The 25,590-nt window shown below is 65.8% G+C and overlaps 2 protein-coding genes across 2 annotated transcripts; one reads left to right on the forward strand and one right to left on the reverse strand.

Moving 5' to 3' along the window:
* The first annotated feature begins 1,857 nt into the window (after window positions 1–1,857).
* SEC14L1 (SEC14 like lipid binding 1) lies at window positions 1,858–24,719 on the forward strand. The gene is made up of 17 exons (XM_055131091.1): window positions 1,858–2,007; window positions 2,269–2,334; window positions 2,797–2,887; window positions 16,237–16,386; window positions 16,459–16,590; window positions 17,342–17,470; window positions 17,961–18,192; window positions 19,190–19,299; window positions 19,919–20,108; window positions 20,231–20,319; window positions 20,732–20,802; window positions 20,997–21,168; window positions 21,257–21,391; window positions 21,932–22,066; window positions 22,708–22,959; window positions 23,146–23,324; window positions 23,446–24,719. The coding sequence occupies exons 3-17, from the start codon at window positions 2,825–2,827 to the stop codon at window positions 23,549–23,551; spliced, it is 2,145 nt and encodes a 714-aa protein (XP_054987066.1). The 5' UTR covers window positions 1,858–2,007; window positions 2,269–2,334; window positions 2,797–2,824; the 3' UTR covers window positions 23,552–24,719.
* Window positions 5,978–6,952, reverse strand: LOC129403402 (translation initiation factor IF-2-like). The gene has a single exon (XM_055131092.1). It carries the CDS (start codon window positions 6,949–6,951, stop codon window positions 6,334–6,336), a length of 618 nt encoding a protein of 205 aa, XP_054987067.1. The 5' UTR covers window position 6,952; the 3' UTR covers window positions 5,978–6,333.
* Window positions 24,720–25,590: the final 871 nt, after the last annotated feature.

The raw sequence follows: 25,590 nt of genomic DNA on the forward strand, positions 1-25,590 counted from the left end.
TTTGATAGCATCATTGATGTCACTGAAATCCACCTTGAGTCTTGGCAACGGAGCTTATAATGATGTTGGCTTGGTACATGACCACTTTCTGGCCCTCCTGCATTCTAGTGCTCCCAGAGCAGTGCTCCGGGTGATGGGAGCAGGGGGTGAGTGCCTGTGTGCTTTCCCTCTGTCTTACCCCAGGTTACAGACAAACCGGATCCTGAGATACTTGCCCTGGGATTCCTCTCTCACAGTTCCTCCATGGAACTGCTCTGTGTGCAGAAGGGCAGATAACGGGCGGGGGGTGTCGCCGTGTACTACTGTGTGTGCCTCTCCAGAGTCTGGCGGGGACTCGAACCCCTGCCCCATGAAACACACTTAACAAAAAAACATTAAAAAAAAATTGCTGAGCGCCAGTACAGGGGCAGGCTGGGTGCTTGCCGTGCAAGGGGCCCGCGTCACATGTAGTCCCCCGAGCACCGCCAGGACTTAGCCCGGTGAGCCCCGAGCACATCGGGGTGTGACCCAAAGGACAAAAACAAGAAAACATTGCCACACGGTATTTCCCACGGTCTCTGCTGGCCAGCGGTCGCCTGGTCTCTTGAGCAAGGCCCTGTCCGCGGCGTCCTCCTTCCGGAAGCAGGTGATGCTCCCACCGGCCCCGCAGGGCCAGCGGCAGGGCCACTTCGCCTGTGCCCTGCGCAGGGGGTTTCCGTGGCGCGGCCTTCGGCTCAGAGTCGCTTTGGGGAAGGTGACGTGGCCCCTAGGGAGAGACAGCTCAGCCTGACCCGAGTGGGCAGTGTGGAAAGCAGAGCTCAGAGCCGCGAAAACGAGATGTGATGAGTAAGGCGTGTGTGTGTGTGTGTGCGCGCGCGGTGAAGGAAACTCCCCATCAGGCCCTGGATGTTCTGTGCCTGGGACGGCGTCGCACCACGGGCACCTCGGGGACTTTGGGGAAGGTGACGTGGCCTCTACGGAGAGACAGCTCAGCCTGACCCGAGTGGGCAGTGCGGAAAGCGGTGCTCAGAGCCGCGAAAACGAGGTGTGATGAGTAAGGCGTGTGTGTGTGTGTGTGTGTGTGCGCGCGCGCGTGTGTGTGTGTGTGTGTGTGTGTGTGCGCGCGCGCGCGCGCAGCTGGTAAACTGGCCCTGAAGGAAACTCCCCATCAGGCCCTGGATGTTCTGTGCCTGGGACTGCGTCGCACCACGGGCACCGCGGGGCCTCCTGGGGACAGGCCGGCCTGTGGGTGCTAAGGGCGGCTGCCCCGCGTGCGTGCACGTGCGCGGAGGCCCAGGGGCGCCCGGGCTGGAGTGGCCCCGCGAGGTCCGGCCGGCCTCCCGGACAGGGACAGGCGTGTTGACAGGAAGCAGCTGGGTGCCACCCAGCCGCCGCCCAGCCCGGCCCTTGCCTCATCAGCATTACTCGGCGGGAATGCGGACGGGGCACTGCAGACGGGGAGCCCGCAGCTTCTGAGCTGGCAACTAGAAATGAGGAAGCGGGAGGGGGGCCTCCAGCCCGCCCGGGCGGCTGCAGAGCCGCGAGACGCCCCTGGCCCTCCGAGGGCCCAGGCGGGGCCGCCGAGCGCCTTCGCCCGCCTCCGGGGCGGGGGGAGGGGGGTGCGCCTGGGTGGAGCCTCGCTCTCGTGACGCGAGCGGGGCGGAGTCAGGAGCACGGCCGGGCCAATCCGCGCGCCCGCCCCGAGCTCCTCCCACGCCCGCGAGTCGGCGCAGGCGCAGCTCGGGCGCGGCCCGGGGGAGTTGGGGGGGACGACCCCGCCTTCCCCTCTCCCTAGCAACGGCCCCCGCGCCCGCCCCCGCGGCCTCGGGGCTTTGCGCACGCGCGTCGCGCGGCCCCGCCCCGTCGCCCGTAGCAACCGCGCGGCCCCGCCCCCGGGCCCCTCCCGCCCACTCGCTGGCAGCGGCCGTGGAGCGGCGGCCGCGGGCACAGGGACGGCCACGGCCTGGAAGCCGCCGGCATGCGCGCCCCCCGCCGCCCCGAGCGCCGGGCCCGGCCCTTCTGACGGAGGTGGGTGCGGCGGCGGCGACTGTCGTGCAACAGAGGCGGCGGCGGCGGCGGCGGGCCCGGCCCCGCGCCCCCCGCGCCCCCCGCGGCCCGCCCGGGCCCGCCCCGGCGCCGGCCATGGGGGGCCCCGGCGCGCCGGCCCCGGGGGCGGCCGTGGAACGCGCGCGCGGGGCCCGGGGGGCGCGGGCCGCGGGGGCCGCGGGGGGCGCCGGGCCCGCCCGCGCCGCGCTCCGCCCGCGCCCAACTTTGTTTTTCCCTCCGCAGCCGACTCCGGCGTCCCCGAGGAGACCCCGCGCCCCGCCACCTTCATGCGCATCGCGGGCCCCGCAGGTAGGCGCCCCCCCGCGTTCCAGCGCGAGCTGACCCCCGGAGTTCCCCCACACACTTTCATTTTGCGTGTCCCTCGGCTGGTCTTAAAGGGCCACTGCTGTGATTGGGCTTCCGGGGAGGCTGGGAGCGCGATTGACTCCGATCCCGGAACCCAACGTTTCCCGGCCCTTACGGGGACCCACTGGCGTCCCTGGAGAGTGTCCCCCAGGCCCTCCAGGCCCCCCAGGCCCGCCTCCCTCCCTCCCCTGGGTGCCCTCTTTCTTTTTGTGTGTGTGTTTTTGGGGCCACATCTGGTGCTGCTCGGGGCTGACTCCTGGCTCTGTGCTCAGGGATCAGTCCTGGAGATGCTCAGGGGACCCTATGGGATGCGCAGGGTGGGGGTGGAGCCCCCAGCCCAATGATACCCACACTCGGTTCCCCGTCCCCAGTACTCAAGGCTGCTGGTCGTGCTTGTGTTTGCAGGTGTGAGGCTTGCTGACCTATCGCAATCATGGTGCAGAAATACCAGTCCCCCGTGAGGGTGTACAAACATCCCTTCGAGTTAATTATGGCCGTAAGTACTTGGTGTTTCACTTCCTCTCTGCTGGGTGTCTTTGGAAGGATCTGGACACGGTGGCGCCTGTCACTTTGTCTGCTTGACTCCACTTTCCCTGGCCCTGGCCGCGCTGATGGAACCCGTTGAGTCTGTGTAGTGCTTAAGCCGCAAATCTCAGTCTTGTTTTCGAGAAATGGACCTTGGGGCAGTGCCTGACCGCGTAGCTCCTCCACCTGCGCGCACGGGAGCCTGTGTCTGTCCCAAAAGCCGTGGGCAGCTTCCTTCCCCGCCGCAGACCCTCGGGGCGCTCCTTCTGCCGTGTCCTTCCGAGGGCTGAGCTGACCGTGTCCCTTCCGTGACGGGGCCGGCTAGTCCGAGTCCCACCCGATACGCAGCCCAGGGCTTTGTCTGAACTAAACGTTTCCTGGGGTGCCGGACACACTTTCCCCAGCCCGTCGTGTGACCCGGGCTCTCGCTCCTTTCCTGAGACTTGAGAAGAGACCCCTGGCTCCCGGGAAAGGTCAGGGCAGGGCCCCTCGGCCCGCCCACGTTGCCCCGGGACCAGGTTCCCCCTTGGGTTGGGCTTGCGCGTAGAAACGCCCGTGTCTGCACCTTTGGGTGCCTGGGCCTCGCCTTAGGGCCGAGATTGCCCTGGCCCGGTGTCATGGGCGAGCCACGCTGAGCTCGTGGGTGTTTTTTCTGTGTTCGGCTGGGCTGGAACAGACCCAGAGTGATCTGTGTTGCCCTACAGTTGGGTCCGTTCTGACAGCACGACCCCTGCCCCAAAGAGGCCCCACCTTTCGCTCCCGCCCTGGGGGGGTTCCCAGGGCCTGTGCCGCAGGTGTGGGATGGAGCTGATTTTCGGATTTTTTTTTCTGAGCCACTCCCAGCTGTACTGAGGGCTTACTCCTGGCTCTGTGCTCAGGGGTCACTCGTGTGGGGGACTAGGAGGGGTTCCAGGGAGCAAACCCAGGTTGGCCGTGTGCCAGGCAAGTGCCCTCCCCGCTGTCCTCTCGCCTTGGCCCGCCTGTAGCTGTTTTTAAGGGACATCTTGCCCTTACCCTGTTGCTGCGGTGGGGCCAGTTCAGCCCCATCCCAGTGTGGGCCACTGGTGGTACACGCCGGCTTGAGTTAGACGCCAGCACCACGCAGTCCTCGGTGGCCGGCTCAGCACTCGGCATGTGCCTGGAGCAGAGACCCAGTCGGGCTAGTGCCCTGGGCTGCAGGCAGGGCACGGACATCCGGGAACACTGGGAGCACGACCTTGGCAGCTCCGCGCCGCAGCAGCTGTTCCGGCCCCCCCCCCCCGCCCCACGGCTCCAGCTCAGCTGTTCAGACCCTGCTGGCCGCCGTCCAGCTTCGTGGCATGTCGTACTCTCCTTCCGTTTCTGAGTGACCAAGTGCTGTCACACTTCCTGACCCAACGTGACTTCTGGGCAGAGACTCCAGGCACCGCCCCTTACTGGAGGCCACCCAGAGCCCCCGAAAAACACCTTCTCTAGGTGAACTGAAGAAATTCGCCCCCTCCTCTTACCCCAGGTTACCAAGCATTTGGTTGTTGTTTTGTTTCGTTTCTGGGTCGCACCCAGTGGTGTGCAGGGCTGACTCTGCTCTCAGAGGTCACTCCACTGGGGACCTCGGGGGGACCCTGGGGGTGCTGGGAGCAAATGCCGGCCAGCTGCCCGCGAGGCCCGTGCCCTCCCCACTGCACTGTTGTTCGGCCCCTCCTGGATTATTCAAGTGCCCGTCGAACCCCGCCCACAGCGCCAGGGTGATGCTGTCCACTTCGAGAACAGTGTTCTCGGGACGGTGACTGGCCCTTCCCCGGCCCACGGGTCAGGTTATTCGTCCAGAGTCTGAGCATTGCTGGGGGGTCGTGGTGACCGCGGGCGGGGGCGGGGCAGGCTCTGGGCCGGCGCCCTTGTTTTCTAAGTTTCGGGAGTGGTCACAGAGCTGGAGGGGCCCCGATTCTTTGGTCTCGTCCGCAGATACTGGACTTAAGGAGCCGGAGTTTGCCGCCTAGTGCTCCACTTCCTTATTTGCTTCTCTCCTTTTCTGTTTCTGTCTTGAGCCACAGCCGGCGGTGCTCAGGGTCCCTCCTGGTGGGACTTGGGGGCACATGCGCGGTTCTGGGGATGGAGCCCGGGTTGGCTGCTGTTCTTGCCGTGCTAATTTTATGCATGGATTTAAAGACGTTGAAATTCAAATCCTGAGCCACTCTGGTTGCCTCAGACTGGCTCGGCCCACCGTGGGGCGGGTGCGAGGTGTGGATGCTCGTCAGGGCACATGCCCCCACGCGGGGGGTGCTGGTGTGTGGGTCTCTCGGGGTGCAGATCCCGAGTCCCTTGGGACAGTCCATCCACTGTGGCTTTGGCATCAAACTCATTCTCTTTTGAGATGGTAAAGGTTGATTTTTTTTTTTTTTTTGCCTTTTGGGTCACACCCAGTGGCACTCAGGGGTACTCCTGGCTCTGTGCTCAGGAATTACTCCTGGCAGTGCTGGAGTGGGGCGCTGGGGATTAGACTCCCGGTCAGCCGCATGCAAGGCAAATCCCTACCCGCTGTACTATCACTCCGGCCCCAAAGGTTGATGTTTTTTTTGCTTTTTGGGTCACACCCGGCGATGCTCAGGGGTTACTCCCGGCTCTGCACTCAGGAATTACTCCTGGCGGTGCTCAGAGGACCCTATGGGATGCTGGGAATTGAACCCAGGTCAGCTGCATCAAGATAAATGCCGTCCCCATTGTACTCAGCCCTGATTTTTTTTTTTTTTTTGCTTTTTTGGGTCATACCTGGCAATGCACAGGGGTCACTCCTGGCTCATGCACTCAGGAATTACTCCTGGCGGTGCTCGGGGGACCATATGGGATGCTGGGATTCGAACCCGGGTCGGCTGCGTGCAAAGCAAACGCCCTCCCCGCTGTGCTATCATGCCAGCTCCCCTGGTTTTTTTTTTTTTTTTTTTGGGTCACACCCAGCGATGAACAGGGGTTACTCCTGGCTCTGCACTCAGGAATTACTCCTGGCAGTGCTCAGGGGACCATATGGGATGCTGGGAATCGAACCAGTGGCATGCAAGGCAAACGCCCTACCCGCTGTGCTATCACTCCAGCCCCCCTGTTGTTGTTTTTTTTTTTTCAAATTAGCTGGTTTAATTTCAGATGGTACAGAATAAGGGATGGACCAAACACTTGAGGAAAGTACACTTTGGCAGGGTCTGGGCTAGGTTTACTGACTTCACTGCTACAGTAAAAACAGCTGAGAACCAGAGAATGAGAAACCTTATGAATTCTTTCTCTTCTTCTTTTTTTAAATTTTTTTACAAAAGTTTATTCTTAAGTATACAACAGGTTCCAAAACACTTCATTCTAGGTACTGCTGGCAACCGAGGTTACACAGGGAATCCAGATGTTTAACCAGTAATAGAATTAAAGATCACCATTATCTCCAGCACAAGAAACAGCTTACTTTTTGCCAGACTTCTTAATTCCACCAGTGGCCAGGGGGCCCTTCCCCGCGGCCTTGGCTTTTAGTTCCTCGAGTTTCTTCTGCTCTTCCTTCTGTTTCTGCTTGAATGCCTTATCTTCCTCGTCCATTTCCTTGGCCTGTTTCTTGGGCTGCTTCAGGGGCTTCTTCTTGCCACCTTCGCGGCCGGACATGGCGCCTCCCGCCCCTCGCCCCCCTGGTTTTTTTTTTAATCTTTCTTTCCTGTGTGTTTTTGGCTGTAGGCCAGCCCCAGTGGTCTCGGACTGCTCCTGGCGCTGTGCTCGGGGTGGGGGGACCCTACATGGTGCCGGGCTTGCTCTGGGCTGGCCCGGGCAGGGCAGCATCCTCCCTGCTGTCCTGTCCGGCTGTTGGGCAGTGGAGTTGAGCCCCGCTGTGGAATGACCCCGGTGAGTGACTCGTGCTGGGCCGGAGAAAGAGGACAGGGGAAGACCGTGCCTTCCAGCCAGCGGAAGCCCCGAGCACTCTGGTGGGGCCCAGCGCCCCCAAATCGGTGTGTCTGAGGGAGAGGGGAGAGAGTCGGAGCAGTGCTGGCAGGCTCCGACCCTTTCCGGGGCGGGCGCCTGCTTCCAGAGCATTCCTCGGGCTGCCGGCTCCCTTCCCCCGGCCTCCCTCCTGCTCCCCTCCGCCCCTCCCGCCTCTCACTTTCTCCTGGAACTCTGCCCCTCGCCCTTCCGGCTCGCTGACCCCGCGCTGGCCCGGCCCTGGCCGCCTCCCGCAGCCTCGGGGGCCGGGGGACTCGTTCCCCGCGGGGCTCAGCAGCCTTTGCTGGGAGGGGTCGGCTCGGTTACCTCTGTGTTTGGTTGGGCTTGGGGGTCACACCCGCAGCCCGCTGGGCCGTCCTCCCCCAGCCCGGGGACTTGACGTCAGCCCAGAGGAGTCGTCTCCGGAAGGAGTGACGCGCCTGCTCCCGTCCGCTGAGGTCAGGCCCGCGCGTTCCGCTTACACTTACTCCTCCGCCGGGTGGCCGGTGACGGCTGGTTCCCTAGGAGACCTTCCAAGGACAGGGACACAGCCGCGAACCCGGCTCCTTGCCTCTTTGATTTCCTTTTTCTGTCTTAAAAAAACAAGTAGAAGAATCTCGTTCCCGGTACGTTGAAACCCGAACAGCCGAGCAGTGAGAACGGGCGCCCGCTCCCCTCCTCGCGTGTGCCTCCTGACTGTTCCTTTGCGGAGGGCCCGTGGGTGTGCGGGCGCCTGGTGGACGGCCGTGGCTCCCTGGCGCTGCCTCCCAGGCCCCTCGTTCTTTCCAGGGGGCTTGGTGTGCTGGTGCCTCGGCCACGGGCTGCCGGCCCCCCGGTGAGCCTCGTGGCTCGGGCCTTTGCCTTCCGTGCCCGCGATGGGGTGACGGCCGCCCGCCCCTCCGTCTGGGCCTGGGCCTGGGCCTCCCCCCTCCTCGCACCCTCCCTTCCCGTTGTCCCGTTCCAGGGTTGGCCCTTGCAGACTCAGCGGCCTGGGAGCTAGCGCTCCTCCCCACCCCGCAGATGGACACTGAGGCTGCTTCCCCTCTGCGCCGTGCACTGGGAGCCCCCCGCCCCGTCCCTGTAATTAATGGCTTCGACAATTGTTGGCCTTGCTTCACTCAGTTTCTGCTCCTAGCGCAGTGCTCGGGGGACTGTGGGCTGCGCCCCGGCCCTGGGGTCTGCTGCTTCCTGCTGGAGCCCTACGGCAGCTTCCTTGGTTGGCAGCTCGGAGTGGAGGTCTCTGCAGTGCCCGCAGTGGGGGGCTGGGGCAGTGGTGAGAGTGACCAGCCTGGGCAGGCTGTCCCTGGCGGTATCCGGGGGAGGGTTTCCTTGGCTGGCGCTGCCCGGGGTCCTTCTCTGCCTGGCCTTACTGCGTGGGGAGTGAGACCAACAGGATGCTTTGATTTGGTTTGTTCCTCGACTTGCTTTGGGCCACACCCCACAAAGCTCAGGACTGACTTCTTGGCTCTGCGCTCTGGGGTCACCACTGCTGAGGCATGGGGCCGTCTGGGGTGCCAGGGATCCAGCCCGGCCTGCTGGGGCAAGGCCCCCCCGTCCTTGCTGGGCTGTCTCTCCAACCCAAGTTTTGCTTTTTATTTTTGGACCAGTGTCGGGATCACACGTCCAAGGCAGGCGGATTGCCCTGGGGCTCGTTTCACGTGTTGTGACAAAGAATCAATTATATTAACTTGTTTCGAAAGGTACAATTTCATGATATATATTATATATATATATATAGCAATAGCACAGCGGGTAGGGCGTTTGCCTTGCACGGGGCTGACCCGGGTTTGGGTCCTCTGTCCCTCTCGGAGAGGCCAGCAAGTTACTGAGATTATCCCACTGCACAGCAGAGCCTGGCAAGCTACCCATGGCATATTCAGTATGCCAAAAGCAGTAACAACAAGTCTCACAATGGAGACATTACTGGTGCCCACTTGAGCAAATCAATGAACAACGGGACAGTGCTACGGTGCATACATATATACACACACACATATATATATACACACATACACACACACATACACACACACACACACACACACACACACACACACACACACACACATAGCTTTTTTTTCTAGTTTGTTTTTGGGCCGCACCTGGTGGTGCTCAGGATCGCCCCTGGCAGGCTGGGGGGGGAGGGTGCCGGGTTTCGATCCTGGTGGGCCCTGCGCGAGGCAGGGAGGTGCAGCCTCTCTGGAGGCTTCAGTTTTGCCCTCCCGTGCTCTGCTGGTGGATGTTAGAAGTGCGTGGCTTTTTACTTCTCTTCCCCCTTCCCGTCTGGTTTTTGGGCCAAGCCCAGTTCCGGATTGGTGCTGGGACTGCGGGTCACTGGGTCACTGCGGCCCTCCTCGCGGCCCGGGCACCGGCCCTTTGGACCTCTCTGGCGGCTTCGAGTCATCTTGTCCCGTTTTGTTTCCGGTAGTAGTTGCAGTGCTGGGGCAGCGCGGTGTGATGGCCTGAGCTGCCTCCGCTCAGCCCCAGCCCTTTCACTCTTTAAGAAATGGGGTAGGGCGCTGGCAGTGCCGCAGGGGGGGAAAGGGAGGAGGGACCCCAGTCTCTGTCCCCGCGGTGTCAGGCCCCCTGGGAGCAGAGTCCCCAGCAATGCACCAGTGCGGGGTGGAGGTGCTGCTGCCCCAGGAGGACCCGGCGCCCCCTGGTGGCGACTTGCGGACCAGCGGCTGCTGTGGGAGACTGAGACCCCCACCCCGGTCCCGCCTTGACTGCTGCCGCTGTGAGCTCAGGGCTCGCTCCCGGGGCTGACCCTCCCGGGAGACACTTCACCCCAGGACCCCCAGGCCGGAGGTGCCACTCCGGGGCATGCCCGCTTCAGGCACCCCTGCCCGTGCCCAGAGTCCCTCCCAACCACTGCAGCTCCTCTCAGCGGGCAGCTGACGCCTCTGCTCAGCGACGGTCACTGGCCCTCGGCCCATCACTGTCTGTGTCCACTGCCTCAGGGTCAGGCCTGGACTCACACCCGGCCCCCCCGCCCCCCTTTGTTCTCAGGGCTGTGGCCTCCTCCTGACTCCCCCTGCAGGCCACTCCCCCCGCCCCTCCTCTGTCCAGAGAACAGAAAGAGCTCACAGGGCACTGCCCCTTCTGATCGCCCTGCCTCACTGACCCCCTCGGGTGGTGACTGCCCCGGGGACCCCCAGCCCCGCTGCACCCCCTCTTCCTCCTCTCAGCCTTGTCCCGAGAGAGTGTTTGGAGGCCAAGGCGACCCTTGGCTTTTTTTATGATTATTATTATTTTTTTTAATTTTTGGTTCACACCCAGCGATGCACAGGGGTTACTCCAGGCTCTGCACTCAGGAATTACTCCTGGCGGTGCTTAGGGGACCCTATGGGATGCTGGGAATTGAACTCGGATCAACCTCGTGCAAGGCAAATGCCCTACCTGCTGTACTATCACGCCAGCCCCAGTTTTTGTTTTTTTTTGTTTTGTTTTGGGTTTATTTTATTTTTATTTTTTTGCTTTTTGGGTCACACCTGGTGATGCACAGGGGTCACTCCTGGCTCTGCACTCAGGAATTACTCCTGGCGGTGCTCAGGGGGCCATATGGGATTCTGGGAATTGAACCCCGTTCGGCCGCGTGCAAGGCAAATGCCCTCCCCGCTGTGCTATGGCTCCAGCCCCAGTTTTGGCTTTTTGATTTTTTTTTTTTTTTTGGGTCACACCTGGCGATGCACAAGGGTCACTCCTGGCTCTGCACTCAGGAATTACCCCTGGCGGTGCTCAGGGGACCATATGGGATGCTGGGAATCGAACCCGGGTCGGCCGCGTGCAAGGCAAACGCCCTACCCGCTGTGCTATCACTCCAGCCCCAGTTTTGGCTTTTTGAAAGGTCACACCTGGCAGTGCTCAGGGCTTCTACCCATCTCTGCACCCAGGAATCACCCCTGGCGGTGCTGGGGGACCCTGTGGGGTGCCGGGGATCAGACCCAGGTTGGCCGTGTGCAAGGCAGGAGCCTCCCCTCTGTTGTCACTCTGGCCCTGGCCCTGGGCTTCAGACCGTGCCCTGGGCCCTCCCTGTCAGGCACACACACCCGTCTCTGGCTCGTTGGTTTGCCTTTACTCAGCAGTTCCAGGTGTAAAGGCCTGGCGCTTCGCACCCAGCCACCGTCTTGACTCGGCCTCACAGTGCTCCCTGCACTCTGGGCAGGATGAGCTCACAGGTGTTCGGGGGCGGGGCCCGCATCTCTGTTTACAGCTGTGGCTCCACACTACGGAACCCACCTTGGGGGCCTCGGCCCCGCCCCCCCCAGAGACCCCTGGTTTCTGAAGGCCAAGGCAGGCCGGGGGCTGCAGTGGGGTGGGGCCCCGGGCTGGGCCTTGCACCTGTCCCCAGCCCTGTAGCCTGACTCCTCGTGATGCTGAGCCGGGAGGAGGCTCTCTGCCAGCCAGCACCAGTTTAGCAGTTGGGAGGACCGGGGAAAGGAGAGAGGTGGAATTAATATGCAAATGACGGTTCTGAGCCCAGGGCTAAGCGGCTTGGCAGCCTGAGCTATGCAAATGAGAGATTTAAATAGAAGGCAGTGGGGGTGCGGTGAGTCACCCCGGGGGGCTGGGGGTGGGGGGGCGTGTCACCGGGCACTCACAGGCTGCTGCAGACCGAAGTATCACAGCAAAAGCGCGGGCTGGTACCAGCGGCCCCAGAAGAATTTTCTTGTTTTGTTTGATTTTGGGGCCACACCTGACAGTGCTCAGGGATCACCCCTGGTAGGCTGGGGGGGCTGTAGGTGATGCCGGAGGTGGAACCCAGGTTGGCCGCGTGCCACGCCGACATGGGCCTGCTGTGCTGTCCTGGCCCATGCCGGGGCGGGTGCGGATGCAGGCAGCACGGGGCTTGGGCAGCGGCCTGCCTCCCGGCCACTCTGGCGCCTGGTGAGAAGCGAGGGTGGCACGGTGTCCAGGGCAGAGGGGCCTGTGTACTGACCCCTCCACGGTGACCGAGGGGCCTGACCCAGGGCTGGACGCGGCCTCTCGGCTCTGCCCGTGTCGGGCTGGTTCGCCCACACCTGTGGTGTCGCTGGGGCGTGCTGGCGGGACGTGTGCCCCACCCCTGATTACCTCGAGTCCAGACCCCCTTCCTTCCCCTTCCCCCCTCTTGGGTTCCTCCGGCTGTGTTGGGGTTCACTCCTGGTGATGCTCGGGAGACCCTCGCCCCACCACGTTCTTCATCTTCAGAGTCTAAAGCTTGGGCCAGAGAGTGTGGGGGTGCTTGCCTCGCACGCCGCCACCCCAGCGGCCCCTCACCCTGTACCGTCTCTGAGCACAGAACCAGGAGTAAGCCCTAAGCACTGCTCAGTGTGACCCCAAACCAGCGCGCGTGCATACACACACACACACACGCGCACACACACGCACCCCATGCAGGACTCTCCTTTCTCCGCTGTGGACACTTCCTCCTCACAGATGGCCGCCTCCCAGCTCCTTCTGCCCACTGGGCACCCTCGCCTCCGTCTCCAGCTGGGGTTTCTGCCGGGCCCGTCAGTTTGGCACCCGGGCGAGCTCCAGGCCAGCTCGGCCCCTGCGTTTCTTGGGTGCCCTCCCCCTCACGAAGGGCTTCGTGGCTGCCGGTGCCCCCGGTGGAATCAGATCCCTCCAGTCTGTGGGAGGGCGCGGTCAGCTGAACAGCTGAACCATGGGCCGGGGAGAGCCGTGCCCGGAGTCTCCCGAGATTGGCGGCGGCTGAGCGTGTGGGGGGCCGGGGCCCTGCAGAGTCCCCGCTGCCGGGGCTGCTGGGGGCGGGCGGCCCTGCACGCCACTGTTCAGGCGCTGGGCTGGCTTGAGGGTTCGTGGGTGCAGGCCTGTGTGGGGCCCGCGGGCCGCGCCGGCCTGCTCGGAGCTGCCCATTCGCTTCTCCACGCAGAGCGGCGGGTGTGGCCGGCGCAGACGCCTCAGCCGAGGGGCTGGTAGGCTGAGGCCAGGTTCGTCGGTTTGGTTTTGGTTTTGGGTCACACCCGGCGATGCTCAGGGGTCACTCCTGGCTCTGCACTAGGAATCACCCCTGGCAGTGCTCAGGGGACCCTATGGGATGCTGGGAATCGAACCTGGGTCGGCTGCGTGCAAGGCAAACGCCCTCCCCGCTGTGCTATCACTCCAGCCCCCCAAGCTGAGGCCAGGTGGGACCGTCAGAGCCGGGACGGCAGGGTGTACCCTCATGTCCTGTCTGGGAGCAAATCGCTGGGCCCCTGTCACTGTGCCCCTGTCACCGTGTCAGCGCAGGGTGTCACCACTGTCCCTGTCACTGTGTCAGCGCAGGGTGTCGTCACTGTCCCTGTCACCGTGTCAGCACAGGGTGTCGTCACTGTCCCCGTCACCGTGTCAGTGCAGGGTGTTGTCACTGTCCCTGTCACTGTGTCAGTGCAGGGTGTTGTCACTGTCCCTGTCACTGTGTCAGCACAGGGTGTTGTCACTGTCCCTGTCACCGTGTCAGTGCAGGGTGTCGTCACTGTCCCTGTCACTGTGTCAGCACAGGGTGTTGTCTCTGTCCCTGTCACCGTGTCAGTGCGGGGTGTCGTCACTGTCCCTGTCACCGTGTCAGCGCAGGGTGTCGTCACTGTCCCCGTCACCGTGTCAGTGCAGGGTGTTGTCACTATTCATGTCACAGTGTTAGCACAGGGTGTCGTTGATGTGTCCATGTCACCCCGTTAACACAGGGTGTCGCTGCTGGGCTCGACCTGCCGTGGAGCACGAGGGCCATGCGTGGTGCCCACAGCAGCACCAGGTGCTGACACAGGCACGCCACCTCCAGGCTGTCCCCAGGCCCTGTGACTCCCCTGCTGCTGCATTCTGCAGGGTTCCGTAGCCGCCGGACAGCAGGGTTCGGGGGACGGGTGACCTTCCCTGTGAAGTTCCTTCTCTCCCAGAGCAGAACAGCAGCTTTGGGCCGGGAGCTCGTGCAGGGGGAGGTTCGGTTCCGGGCACCTTCTGTCTCGCAGACCTCCAGGTGGGGGCCTGGCGGCCCGAGCGGGACCACCCGGGGGTCTGCAGAAACACCCGTTTCCTTTGCCCGTCTCCGGTCTGGTGAGTGTTGGTGACGGTGTCTTCGTGGCGCCGGCCTGTGGGAGACCCACAGAGCCAGCGGCCTGGCGAGGGCGAGAGGGCGCGGGCCCCTTCCCCGCCACCTGCCTGCTCCGTCCTTCGTGGGGAAGGGCTGTGCCGGGTGGGCCAGTGCCGCTGCGTGCCTGCTCGAGGTGGCTCGCACCCGTGTTCACGGCTGGGGGCATCCGAACCGTGTGCGACTCGGGTTCCCGTGTCCACAGCCAGAGCCTCACTGGGCTGTGCTGGGTTGGTCCTTTGAGGGACGACGGCGCAGAGCCCGTGTGGGGGTGGGTGGCCCCGGGGTACCGCCAGGAGTGGCCCCAAACAGTTGGTGTGGCGCGCGGCGGGCTGAGTGTTGCGCTGGACGGGTCAGCACGGCAAGAAACGTTCGCTTCCTGCTCACGTGGTTTCAGGGATTTTATTCCAGAAATTGCAGCCACTGACTGTTGGAGCAGAAGGCTCCGTTGGGTGGAGGGTCCTTTGGTGCGTGGTGCATCCGTGAGCTGAGGGCCGGGGACACACCCGAAGCCACCTGGACCGTCGGTGGCCCACACCTCCCCACAGTGCAGTGCTCGCGAGTCGTGTGGCCGGCACAGGCTCCCGGGGGTGGCTCTCACGCCGCTCTGTTCCTTTGGTGCTCTGCCCTCGCTGGAGCTGGTTTCCAGTGCTCGCAGGACCCTAGGACAGTGTCCGGCACGGGTGCTCGGCTGGGCGGGCCCCAGGCGCAGGCTCCTTCCCCGACCCTGCTCTCAGGCGTGGAGGAAGCGGCTTATTCCCAGGTGTTGATGAGTTTTCAGAAAGCACTTTGCTGGGGGTGGGAGGAGGGAAGTCAGGCCTCTCCCGGGTCCAGCGCCAGAGAAGCTGACTGCTGGCTGCACGCCTGGTAGTTGGGTCCATGCTCGGGCACCCCCGGGCCCTTCCCGGGTTGCACCCGGCAGTGGAGAGGTGGCGCCCCAGCCCTCGCGCCCGCGGCCCTTTGAGTGTCTCCCAGGCCCGACACTTCTTCCTGTTTGGTTCTTGCTTTGGGCGGCCACTCCCAGCAGTGCTCTGGGCTCAGTCCTGGCTCTGTGCTCAGGGGTCACTCCTGGCGGGGCTCAGGGTACCGTAACTACCCCGAGGGCCAGGAATTGAACCCAGGTCGGCCACATGCCAGGCAGCACCCTGTCTCCTGTTCTAGCTCTCCTGCCCAGGAAATGGCATTTATTTTGGCCTGGGCCCCTCACAGAAACCCCGGGGATGTGGACCCGGCTTTGTAGGCCTCTGATGGGGGACATCTGGGCACGGACACTGGCACAGGTCCTCTGCCCACCTGCTGAAGTATGCCCAGTCACCGTCCGTCCCCAGTGTCCACGTGGCAAGAAGTGTCCCAGTGCCCGTCTTCCACGTGGCAGGAAGTGTCCCAGTGACGGTCTTCCACAGCCAGGCCTGTGTCAGAGTCAGGGTCATACCAGAGGGCTCCGCTGGGCCCAGAGGGTGCGCGGCAGTCCCTGCCGAGGTCAGCACCTTTCTACGGGCCGTGGGTGCGGCTCCTCGTTCTCGTGACACTAGCGCTCCTGTCAGTGACAGGTGGGCAGCCCAGCTGCAGACCTGCAGGTGCTGGCTCCAGGGTGGAGCACTCCAGCTCGGCCAGCGAGTGCTCCCTGGAGCCTCCCGGGGGGCCAGGCTTTCTTTTCCGCTGACACTGTCGCTGTGCCAGGGACAGGGGTTTCCTTTGATTCGTTTGTATCGTCTTCAGGTCCGGGGACACAGCCTGGCCGTGCCTGGGCTTTATTCCTGGCCCTGTGCTTGAGGTCACCTTGGAGAGGTGCAGCCGGGACAGCGCCCACCCTAGGCAGATCCCTGAACCGTGCGGTTCCCGGAGCACTGCCGGGTTTGGCCTGAAACCCCCCAAAACAAGACCGAACAAGCCCCTTTCGCCTGCTCCTGGCGGCTTGCGGCTCCCGCTGTCCCGGCCATGCAGGACTGAGGTGGCGGTGCCTCCCAGGGCTCGGCCCCTGCGTGCTGGCGGTCTTCACTTCGGAGTCGTGACAGCTGCTGGCACAGCCCTGGAGCCCGGCTGCCCCTGGGCGCGCGGTCTGCTGGGCGTGTCTGTGTGGTGCTTGGCTCCATTCGTCTGTCCGTCCTCCCGTTTTCCAGCCCGGCCCGGGCCTGACACTGGACCCTGCTGTCCCGGGCCGGAAGCTGCCTCATCTTTCTGCTCTTCCCACGTGACGTCTAAAAGAACCTCGCCTGCCGCGCGGACCCAGTTCCCGCTGTCCTCGGGCCCACCTTGCGGCGCCCCAGGCCGGGGGTGCGGGGGCAGCCCTGCCCGAGGGCCTCCGTGCCCAGCGCCTGTGCCCTGCCCCGCAGGCCTACGAGAGGAGGTTCCCGACATGCCCCCTGATCCCCATGTTCGTGGACAGCGACACCGTGAGCGAGTCCAGGAGCGAGGACGGGGCCATCCACGTGATCGAGAGGCGCTGCAAGCTGGACATCGACGCCCCGCGGCTGCTGAAGAAGGTAGGGGCGTGGCGGGCGGGCGCACTCCTGCTGCCGGGGGCGCGGCACACACTCGTCCGTCTCTCCCCCAAGATCGCAGGGGTGGACTACGTGTACTTCGTCCAGAAGAACTCGCTCAATGCCCGGGAGCGCACCCTGCACATCGAGGCCCACAACGAGACCTTCTCCAGCCGGGTCGTCATCAAGGAGCACTGCTGCTACACCGTGAGCACCCGGCACGCGGGCGGGGCGCTTCTGTGACCTCAGCTCTCGCGCCCGCTGGCCCTTTGGCCACTGTGGCCCAGCGTGGGCGCCCCCTGGGGACACTGCGGGGGTCCAGGCGGCAGCGGGGCCTGCCAGAGGCCTCTGGGGCCCTGTGTTCCTTGGAAAGAAAGGCTGAGGGGCTGGGGCACGAGGGGCACTGCAGGAGCCTGGCAGCGCCCGCCACGTGCCTCCCCGGGCCCGGACCCCCGGGCCTGGCCAGCACCAACAGAGAAAGAGGTGGATCTCCAGGGTGCCCCGGGCGGGGCAGAAGCCATGGAGTGTGGGGACCTGCAGGGAGGGAGGGGCCCCGGCACTGGGCACCCCTGCGCCAGAGCCACAGCCGGGCCCTTCCTGCCTGCCCAGCGTTGGTGCAGCCGCCTGAGGCCGCGCCTCAGAGCCCTCCAGCTCCCAGCCGGCCCCACCCCCGAGACCTGGACGTGGGCACCCACTCATGCTCCCAGACCCCGGCCTATTCCCCTGAGCCGGCCCGCGTGGCGTGTGGCTGCTGCCGGGCTGGGCCGGGGCATGTCTGGGGGCTCTCGCACGTGCCGGGGGGCGGCGGGCGCCCCTGTCTCGGCCCTTCCCAGACCGCTGTGTCCTCCAGCCTGTCCGCAGGCTCCAGCCTCCCTCCACGCTCGCCCTGATCCCAGGCGTCTCCCGGACGGGCCGCCCCCGTGCGCTGCGGCTCCTGAGTGCCCCTCCTCCTTTGCAGGTGCACCCCGAGAACGAGGACTGGACCTGCTTTGAGCAGTCTGCAAGCTTAGACATTAAATCCTTCTTCGGCTTTGAAAGCACAGTGGAGAAGATCGCCATGAAGCAGTACACCAGCAACATTAAGAAGGTGACCGCCGGCTCCCGGCCCTCCCCCCGGGTGCCCAGACGGTGCTGGTTGGCTGGAGCTGCGGGCGGGGAGGAGAGCGAGGAGCAGGGCCGGCTGGATGCAGGATCCGCTCGCCCGAGGCCCCGTGTCCCGAGCCTGGCCTGGAGCAGTGTGCTCCCCCCCGCCCCCCCCGCCATCTTCCCTCTCAGCGGGGTCTGCGCTCGGGCGGGGCCTTTCAGAGACGTGCTCTGCCTTCCCCTTGGCAAGGCTCTGGTGGGCTGGGAGCCGCCTGCAGGCTCGGGGGTGGCGGGGCTGCAGCCAGGGCCGGAGCACTCGGATCCTGACGAGGTGTCACGAGGCCTCTGGAGAGGAGGAGCTGAACGAGTCGGCGAAGTGGCAGGAGCACCAGTGTTGCCCCAGTCCTGCCCCCGCACGGGGCCTCCCCGCCCGCCGCGCCCCTGCCGGTGCTTCTGGCCTCGGGCACACGCTCACGCCGCCGCTTCTCTCCCAGGGCAAAGAGATCATCGAGTACTACCTGCGCCAGCTGGAGGAGGAGGGCATCACCTTCGTGCCCCGCTGGACGCCCCCCTCCACGCTGCCACCCTCGGAGCTGCCCCCGCCCAGCAAGCAGCCCCCACTGCAGGCCGCCGTGGCCCCGGACACGGCCCAGAAGGAGGGGCCGGTCGCCGAGGCGCTCAGCAACCCCAGCGGGGCGCCCGAGCCCCTGGGCGGGACCCCTGACGGTGGGTCCCGCGGCGAGGCCAGTGCCACCCGCACGTTCATCTCTGCGTGGCTCGCCCACGTGCTCTTGCTCCCGTAGGCCCCGGCCCGAGTGTCCGTCCGTGTTTTTCCTTACTGTGGAGAAGCCTCAGTGTCCCTTGAGGCGGGCGTGAGGCCAGCCGCCCGCGTGCTGGGCCCAGCGAGTGCCCTCACGGAGGCCGAGGCGCTGGCAGGGGTGCAGGGCGGGGGCCGCGCCCTCCCCAGCGGCTGCTTGCAGCCTCCTTCCCTTTTGTGCTGGAGGCCGCTGAGGCCCAGAGACGCTGGGTGGCCTGCCTAGAGGTGCACAGCGACGGGCCCGCTCCAGGGGCTGGCAGCTGTGCGTGGCCGCGTGTGGCCGTGTCCCGCATGCGACACGGTGTGTGCACGCGTGGCGTGAAGCTTAGGGAGTGTACTTGGCTGGTGTGAGGCGCGAGCTGTGCATCCAAACCAGTGTCAGCATGATGGTGACGTGTGACTAAGCTGTAATAAAAATCTGAAAATAAAAGGACACGTAAAACATGTTTCCGGTTCAGAGGCAGCCGGGGCGGGCCGGGGGCCTCTGCACGTCCTGGTCTCCGCGCGGCCCCCCGGGCCATCATCCGCCTCCTTCACTTGGTTTTGATTTGTTTGGGGGCCGCACCCAGGGGCTCAGGTCCCTCCTGGGCCTGACTCGGGTCCCCCTGGCGGGCTTGGGGGCCATCGGGATGGCGGCGTGAGGCCGGTGCCTCCCAGTGTCCTGTCACTCCGGCCCCTCTGACCTTATTCCTGACAGACGGGCCGGCGAGGGGGGCAGGGGGGCTTTGGGGAGGTGCTCGGGCCACTCCCCTGACCCTCGGCTGCGAGGCCAGCGGTGCCGTGCGAAGGCCCTGCGTCCAGAGACCGGCGGCCACCCTGGGCGGTGGCGGAAGGGGCTGGTGGGGTCACCCCTGCGGGGCGTCGCAGGGCCGGCCCTGAGGGACACTCGCCCTGTGACTCTTGCAGACAAGCTGGACACGGACTACATCAAGCGCTACCTCGGGGACCTGACGCCGCTGCAGGAGAGCTGCCTGGTCCGGCTGCGCCAGTGGCTGCAGGAGACGCACAAGGGCAAAGTGAGGGCCCCCCCCCCGGGCGCTGTCGCTGCTGGGGGACCGCGGGCCGGGAGGGCCTGCAGCTGTGTGTGCACGGGGGGCGCGCGGCCAGGCCCTGCCCCGCAGCCTGGGGGCCACGGGGGTGGGGCCCTTGCACCGCAGCCGAGCTGAGGTACTCGACTGTGTTCCCTGAGCACTGGGGGGAGCTGTCTTTGCTGTGGTCATCGCTGACATCGGGGTGGGGTGCTACGGGGGCCGGTGGCTGAGGGAGTCCTGTGAAGGACGCCTGGTGGCCCCGGGGCCCACGGGACTCCAGCCAGCTGGGGCGGGGGTGCTGTGACGCCCTGCAGGACCCGCGATTCTCAGGGCAGCACGTGCTGCCGGGGCCGGGGTGGGGTGGGGCCAGCCCCTCCGCCCCGCGTTAACCCTCAGGCCTCCCTCCCGAGTTACTCTGGAGGGCGCTTCTGGGCCACACGTGAGGACTCCAGGCCCTTTCCGGTGGTGACTAGGATTTTTCTCCTGGTGCCTTGGGGGGGCTTTGGGCCATACCTGGTGGTTGGTCTTTGAGGGCTGCTCTCAGCCCTGTGCTCGGGGTTGCTCCCGGGCCCGCAGCCCCGAGTGACCGCCCCTGCTGTCGCAGATCCCCAAAGACGAGCACATCCTGCGGTTCCTGCGCGCCCGGGACTTCCACCTGGACAAGGCGCGGGACATCCTGTGCCAGTCTCTCACGTGGCGGAAGCAGCACCAGGTGGATTTCATCCTCGACACCTGGAGCCCCCCCCAGGTCCTCCAGGACTACTACGCAGGGGGCTGGCACCACCACGACAGAGGTACCCGGGTTTGCCCCCGTGGACGCAAGGCTGGCCTCCCCTCGTGCCCGGGTGGGCCCCTGAGCCAGAGCTGCCGGGGGGTGTCTCCCCCGCTCCTCTGCTCACACCGTCCACCCCCGCAGATGGGCGGCCGCTGTACGTGCTCCGGCTGGGCCAGATGGACACCAAGGGGCTGGTGCGCGCCCTGGGCGAGGAGGCGCTGCTGAGATACGTGAGTGCCCGCGGCCACGCTGCCGTCAGCAGGGGAAAGTGCTAGAAACGCTGGGCCCCAGAGGGCGGCCGCAGAGCCCCCAGCGGGGCAGCCGAGCTCCTGTTGCCTGCTGTTTGGGCCCCTGCTGGGCGGCCCTGGCCCCGACCCAGAGTGTCCTTGGGCGGGAACCAGCGGGCAGATCCTGTGCCCCGCACCCAGCGGTCACCATGCTGTGCTTCAGTAGCACACATGCCCACACGCACCAGACATGCTCGGACACGTGTGTACGTGTGGTGTGCCCACGGGCTGCCTCCCACCTGCCATGTCGCAGGGGACAGAGCTGCCCCTCCTAGGCCTGGTGCCAGCAGGGGTCAGGGGCAGGACGCGGGCTGTGCTCCCCGCCGTGCGCCCAGCAGTGGCCCTTTCCCCGCAGGTCCTGTCCATAAACGAAGAAGGGCTGAGACGCTGTGAGGAAAACACGAAGGTGTTTGGTCGGCCTATCAGGTAGGCGGACGGGGCGTCCCCCGCGAGGGGCTCGTCCGGGGTGCGTCCACCTCCGCCAGCTGCCCACCCCCATGCCCGCGCCCGCGCCCTGGGGTGGTGGAGGCTGTCTCGGGGGTCTGAGCCCGAGCTGGGGTGGCGCGGAGCCTGGTGCGGCCCCCACGGCGAGTGGCCCTGAGCACCCCGCGGCCCCGCAGCTCGTGGACGTGCCTGGTGGACCTGGAGGGGCTGAACATGCGGCACCTGTGGCGGCCGGGCGTGAAGGCGCTGCTGCGCATCATCGAGGTGGTGGCGGCCAACTACCCCGAGACGCTGGGCCGCCTCCTCATCCTGCGCGCGCCCAGGGTCTTCCCGGTGCTCTGGACGCTGGTACGTCTCCCCCCTCCGCCCGGAAGCAGCCCGCGCGCCCCGCCCCCGCCCCCGGTGCTCACCCCCCGCCCGCTTCTCTCGCCCACAGGTGAGTCCGTTCATCGACGACAACACCAGAAGGAAGTTCCTCATCTACGCGGGCAACGACTACCAGGGCCCCGGCGGGCTGCTGGACTACATCGACAAGGAGATCATCCCCGACTTCCTGAGCGGGGAGTGCATGGTGAGCGCCCACGCCGGCCTGTCCTCGCCGACGCCCACCCTCCGGGGTGCTCGGGTCAGGCGAGGCCGGCCGAGAGCCCCCCAGGCTGCCCTCGGTGTCCCCCGCCCGCACAGCCACCCCTCCGCGTGCCGCAGCTCTGCAGACACGTGAAGTCTGCGGTGGCTCGTGGCCTCTTGTTCTTGTTGACTTTTTTTTCTTATTTTTGTATATTTTTTCTTTTTGAGTCAGACCCGGCACTGCACAGGGCTTCCTCCTGGCTCTGCACTCAGGAATTACTCCTGGCGGTGCTCAGGGGACCCTATGGGATGCCGGGAATCGAACCCGGGTCGGCTGTGTGCGAGGCAAACGCCCTCCCCACTGTGCTCTCTCTCCGGCGCCTCCCGTTGGCGTTGAACGTGTGGGCCGGGGTGCGGGTGCGGGTTTGCATGCTCCGGCCGGACGGCGCAGAACATTGCGCACCCCACGATGGTCGCTCCGCCCGCCCGGGGCTCCCGTGGGTGGCTGTGCTGACGCGACCCTCACTGCCTCCGTCCCCGCCAGTGTGAAGTGCCGGAGGGCGGGCTGGTCCCCAAGTCTCTGTACCGGACGGCGGAGGAGCTGGAGAACGAGGACCTGAAGCTCTGGACCGAGACCATCTACCAGTCGGCCAGCGTCTTCAAGGGCGCGCCCCACGAGGTAGGGGTGGAGGGAGACCCACACGCCCCTTCCCCTGGAGACCCCTGTCAGCTCGGGCCCTGCCCTTGGCTGTCGTTGACCTTTGCTGCAGCCGAGAGGCGGGTCCTGACCCACTGGGGACAGGCGAGGGCTGCCTGCTGGGGGGCTCGGGTGTCTGAAGACACTGGCCCACGTCTCTGAATCCAGCCCCTGCGCGCCCAGAGTCCTGGGAGATGGGGCGGGGCTTTCCCTGGGCCTCTCGGCCAAGGAGAGAGATGGGCCCTGGGCGGTCGGTGGCTGCATTGGGTGATGCTGTGGCGGGGACGGGGTGTCTCGGGGGAAGCGGGTGTCTGAGGGAATATCTGAGGGAGGGGGGCGTCCGGGGGAGGGGTTGTCTGAGGGGAGGTACCTGGGGGAGGGGATGTCTGAGGTAGTATCTGAGGGATGGGGTGTCTGAGGGGGTGCCCGGGGCAGGGGGCATCTGGGGTGAAGAGTAGCTCATGGGGGGCTCGTGTGTGGGGGTGGGGGTGCCGAGCAGCAGGGTGCAGCTCTCGCGGATATGCGCAGTCTGCGCCGGGGGCGCCGCAGGAGCCGCTGGGGTAGCCGGAGTCGGGCGCGGGGACGGGCGCGGGGACGGGCTCGCTGACGCGCTGCCTCTCCAGATCCTCATCCAGATCGTGGAGGCGTCCTCGGTCATCACGTGGGACTTCGACGTGTGCAAAGGGGACGTGGTGTTCAACATCTTCCACTCCAAGCGCTCCCCGCAGCTGCCCAAGAAGGACGCGCTGGGCGCGCACAGCATCAGCTCCCCCGGCGCCAACAACGTGCAGCTCATCGACCGCGCGTGGCAGCTGGGCTGCGACTACAGCATGGTGGAGGCGCCGCTGTCCTGCCGGGAGGGCGAGAGCGTTCAGGTGGGGGGCGAGGCCGCGCCGTCCGCAGCAGCCCTCGTCCCCCCCACCCCCCCCCCCCGCCCCCGTGGCCCTGACTCTGGGGCCTGTGGTCAAAGCAGGGGCGGGTCACGGGTCCTGCCCTGGCCGGTTCCTGCCCCTGCTCTGGGCCGTGGGCGCCCCGCCCACGTCACCGCCCATGTTCCACAGGGTTCGCACGTGACGCGCTGGCCCGGTTTCTACATCCTGCAGTGGCGCTTCCACAGCATGCCCGCCTGCGCCGCCAGCAGCCTGCCCCGCGTGGACGACGTGCTGGCCTCGCTGCAGGTGTCCTCGCACAAGTGCAAGGTCATGTACTACACCGAGGTCATCGGCTCCGAGGACTTCAGGTAGGCTGGGCGGGCGCGGGCGGGCTCGGGCGGGCAGGGGCAGGCAGGGTGCGGGCGGGGGCGGGCGGGCGCGGGCGGGCGTGGGCGGCAGGGGCGGGCGCTCACCGGCCGTGTCCCGCAGAGGCTCCATGAGCAGCCTGGAGTCCAGCCACAGCGGCTTCTCCCAGCTGAGCGCCGTCACCACCTCCTCCAGCCAGTCCCACACCAGCTCTGTGGTCTCCAGGTAGTGCCGCCCCGCCCGCCCGCCGGAGCGGCCGCCGCCGGGTTAGCGGTTGCCCCTCCCACCGTGACCTGCCCCGAGCCCGGCTGCGGGCTCCTCATAGCCATAGGGCCTGTCCGGGCGCCAGGTCACCGCCCAGGGTCCCACGTCGTCTCTGTGCCAGTGAGAGGTTGACTTCGTCTCAAACACTGATGCAAAAAATCTGCCCAGCAGCCTCTGTGCTGTCCCTCAGAGCAGGGACTCGCCCTGCAGCCCTCGCCTCTCCCCTGCGTCCTCAGTAGCCACACACCCCAGGTAGCCTGCCTCGATGCCCCCCAGGTGCCCGGGCTCTTCCTCCTGGGCACCCCTCACCCCTGCGCGGGCACACCCAGCCCTGTGCCCGTCTGCTTCCTGGCGGGGCCTGTGCCCGTCCACTGCAGCCTCTCCAGCCGTGGTGGTGCAGGCGCCTGCGGCCTGGGTGAGTAGGGTGGGGGCTCGGCCCCCTCGCCGTACCGCCCGCCGCACCCTCCCTGCCAGGCTGGTGCCCAGGGTTCGTGCGAGCTGCCCGTGGTGACTGCAGGGCCTCGGAGGAGGCGCCGTGGTGGTGCCAGGCCGGGCCTGCGGGCCTCCCCCGGGGGTTCACTCCCGGGCCGGCTGGGGCAGCCTTTGGAGACAAGCGTCTTTGTCCCTGGGCCTCCGGCCTCGCTTCCAGAAAGCTCTACAGGCGGAGTCAGGGCATCGCTGCCGCCTGCAGCCAGGGCCGGGGCCTGAAGGTGTGCCCGCCCCTTCTCTCCTCGCTCCCTCTCTCCCTCCCTCCCTCTCCTGCGTCTCAGGTGGCGGTTTTGCTGACTGCTGCCGACCTCCGGGGACCCCGGTAGGAACCCTGCCCACGGCCCCTCGAGTCTCCTCTGACACTGAGCCTGTCCCGCGCCCCAGAGACCGAGGGGCCAGAGCACATCGCTGCGCAGTGCGCAGGGTCCCGGGCGCCGGCCGGCCGGGCGCCCCGCCCAGGGCGGTGGTCAGTGCCCCCCCGAGTCGCCGTCCCTGCCCCAGTACTGGTGTCTTCTCCCCGTCCCGTTTGCATAAGGGCCCTGTGACTATTTTATAGACACCCCTCGCTCCGGTAACGCAGGTAGAAACTGTAGTCTCCAGGTTTTTTATTGTTACTGATAATAAACGTGACCTGTTTGAAGAAAGCCGGGGCGTCTGCCTGCGTCTCCTACAGGGCGGGGTGCTCGCGGCTGCCCGGGTCTGTTGCCGCAGGGTGGGGCTGCCGCCGAGGCTGCAGGGGGAGAGGGCGCGGGAACAAGCAGCGGCACCCAGGCCTCACCGCGTGGGTCCCTTCCTGGTTACTCTGCCCGAGTCCCCCGTGGCTGCGGAGGCTGCTCGGGCGGGTACGTGCCGGGCACACGGGGAGGATAGAAAGGCGCAGCACGTCTAAGCTGTGCGCTGTGAGGGGCCCGGCCCGAGGGTAAGCCAGATCTGGTGCGTGTGCCTCCTGGCTGACATGCGTGTGTCCGCAGACGCAGGTATACACACATGCTGTGTGCATGCGTGCACGGGCATACATGTGCATACGTGTCCTGTTCACATGTTCACCTGTGTGTCATGCTCACATGTGCAGGCGTGTGTGTCTGTCACGTCCAACTGGCAGCAGGTGACTCTGGGACGGAGGAAACCTGGGACACCACAGCTGAGCCTGGTCCCTCTCCCTCGTTCCCCGTCCCTTGACCCTTGGGGCACTGACCTGGCTACCTGGCAGGTGAACCAGCCACTGCAGGCCTGGAGAGCGGCTGGAAGTGAAGCAGGTGGCACCTCCCCGGGCTGCCCTGGCAGGTGGACCCCAAGGACACCTGTCGTGGGCCACAGCCGCGCAGCCTCCCTTGCCCTCCACTCTTTTTGGGTCACACCTGGCGATGCTCAGGGGTCACTCCTGGCTCTTCACTCAGGAATTACTCCTGGCAGTGCTCGGGGGACCATATGGGATGCTGGGAATCGAACCCGGGTCGGCTGCGTGCAAGACAAGCACCCTCCCCGCTGTGCGATCGCTCCAGCCCCAAGCGGGCC

This window comes from Sorex araneus, chromosome 3, assembly GCF_027595985.1.
Source record: "Sorex araneus isolate mSorAra2 chromosome 3, mSorAra2.pri, whole genome shotgun sequence".
Taxonomy (NCBI): domain Eukaryota; kingdom Metazoa; phylum Chordata; class Mammalia; order Eulipotyphla; family Soricidae; genus Sorex; species Sorex araneus.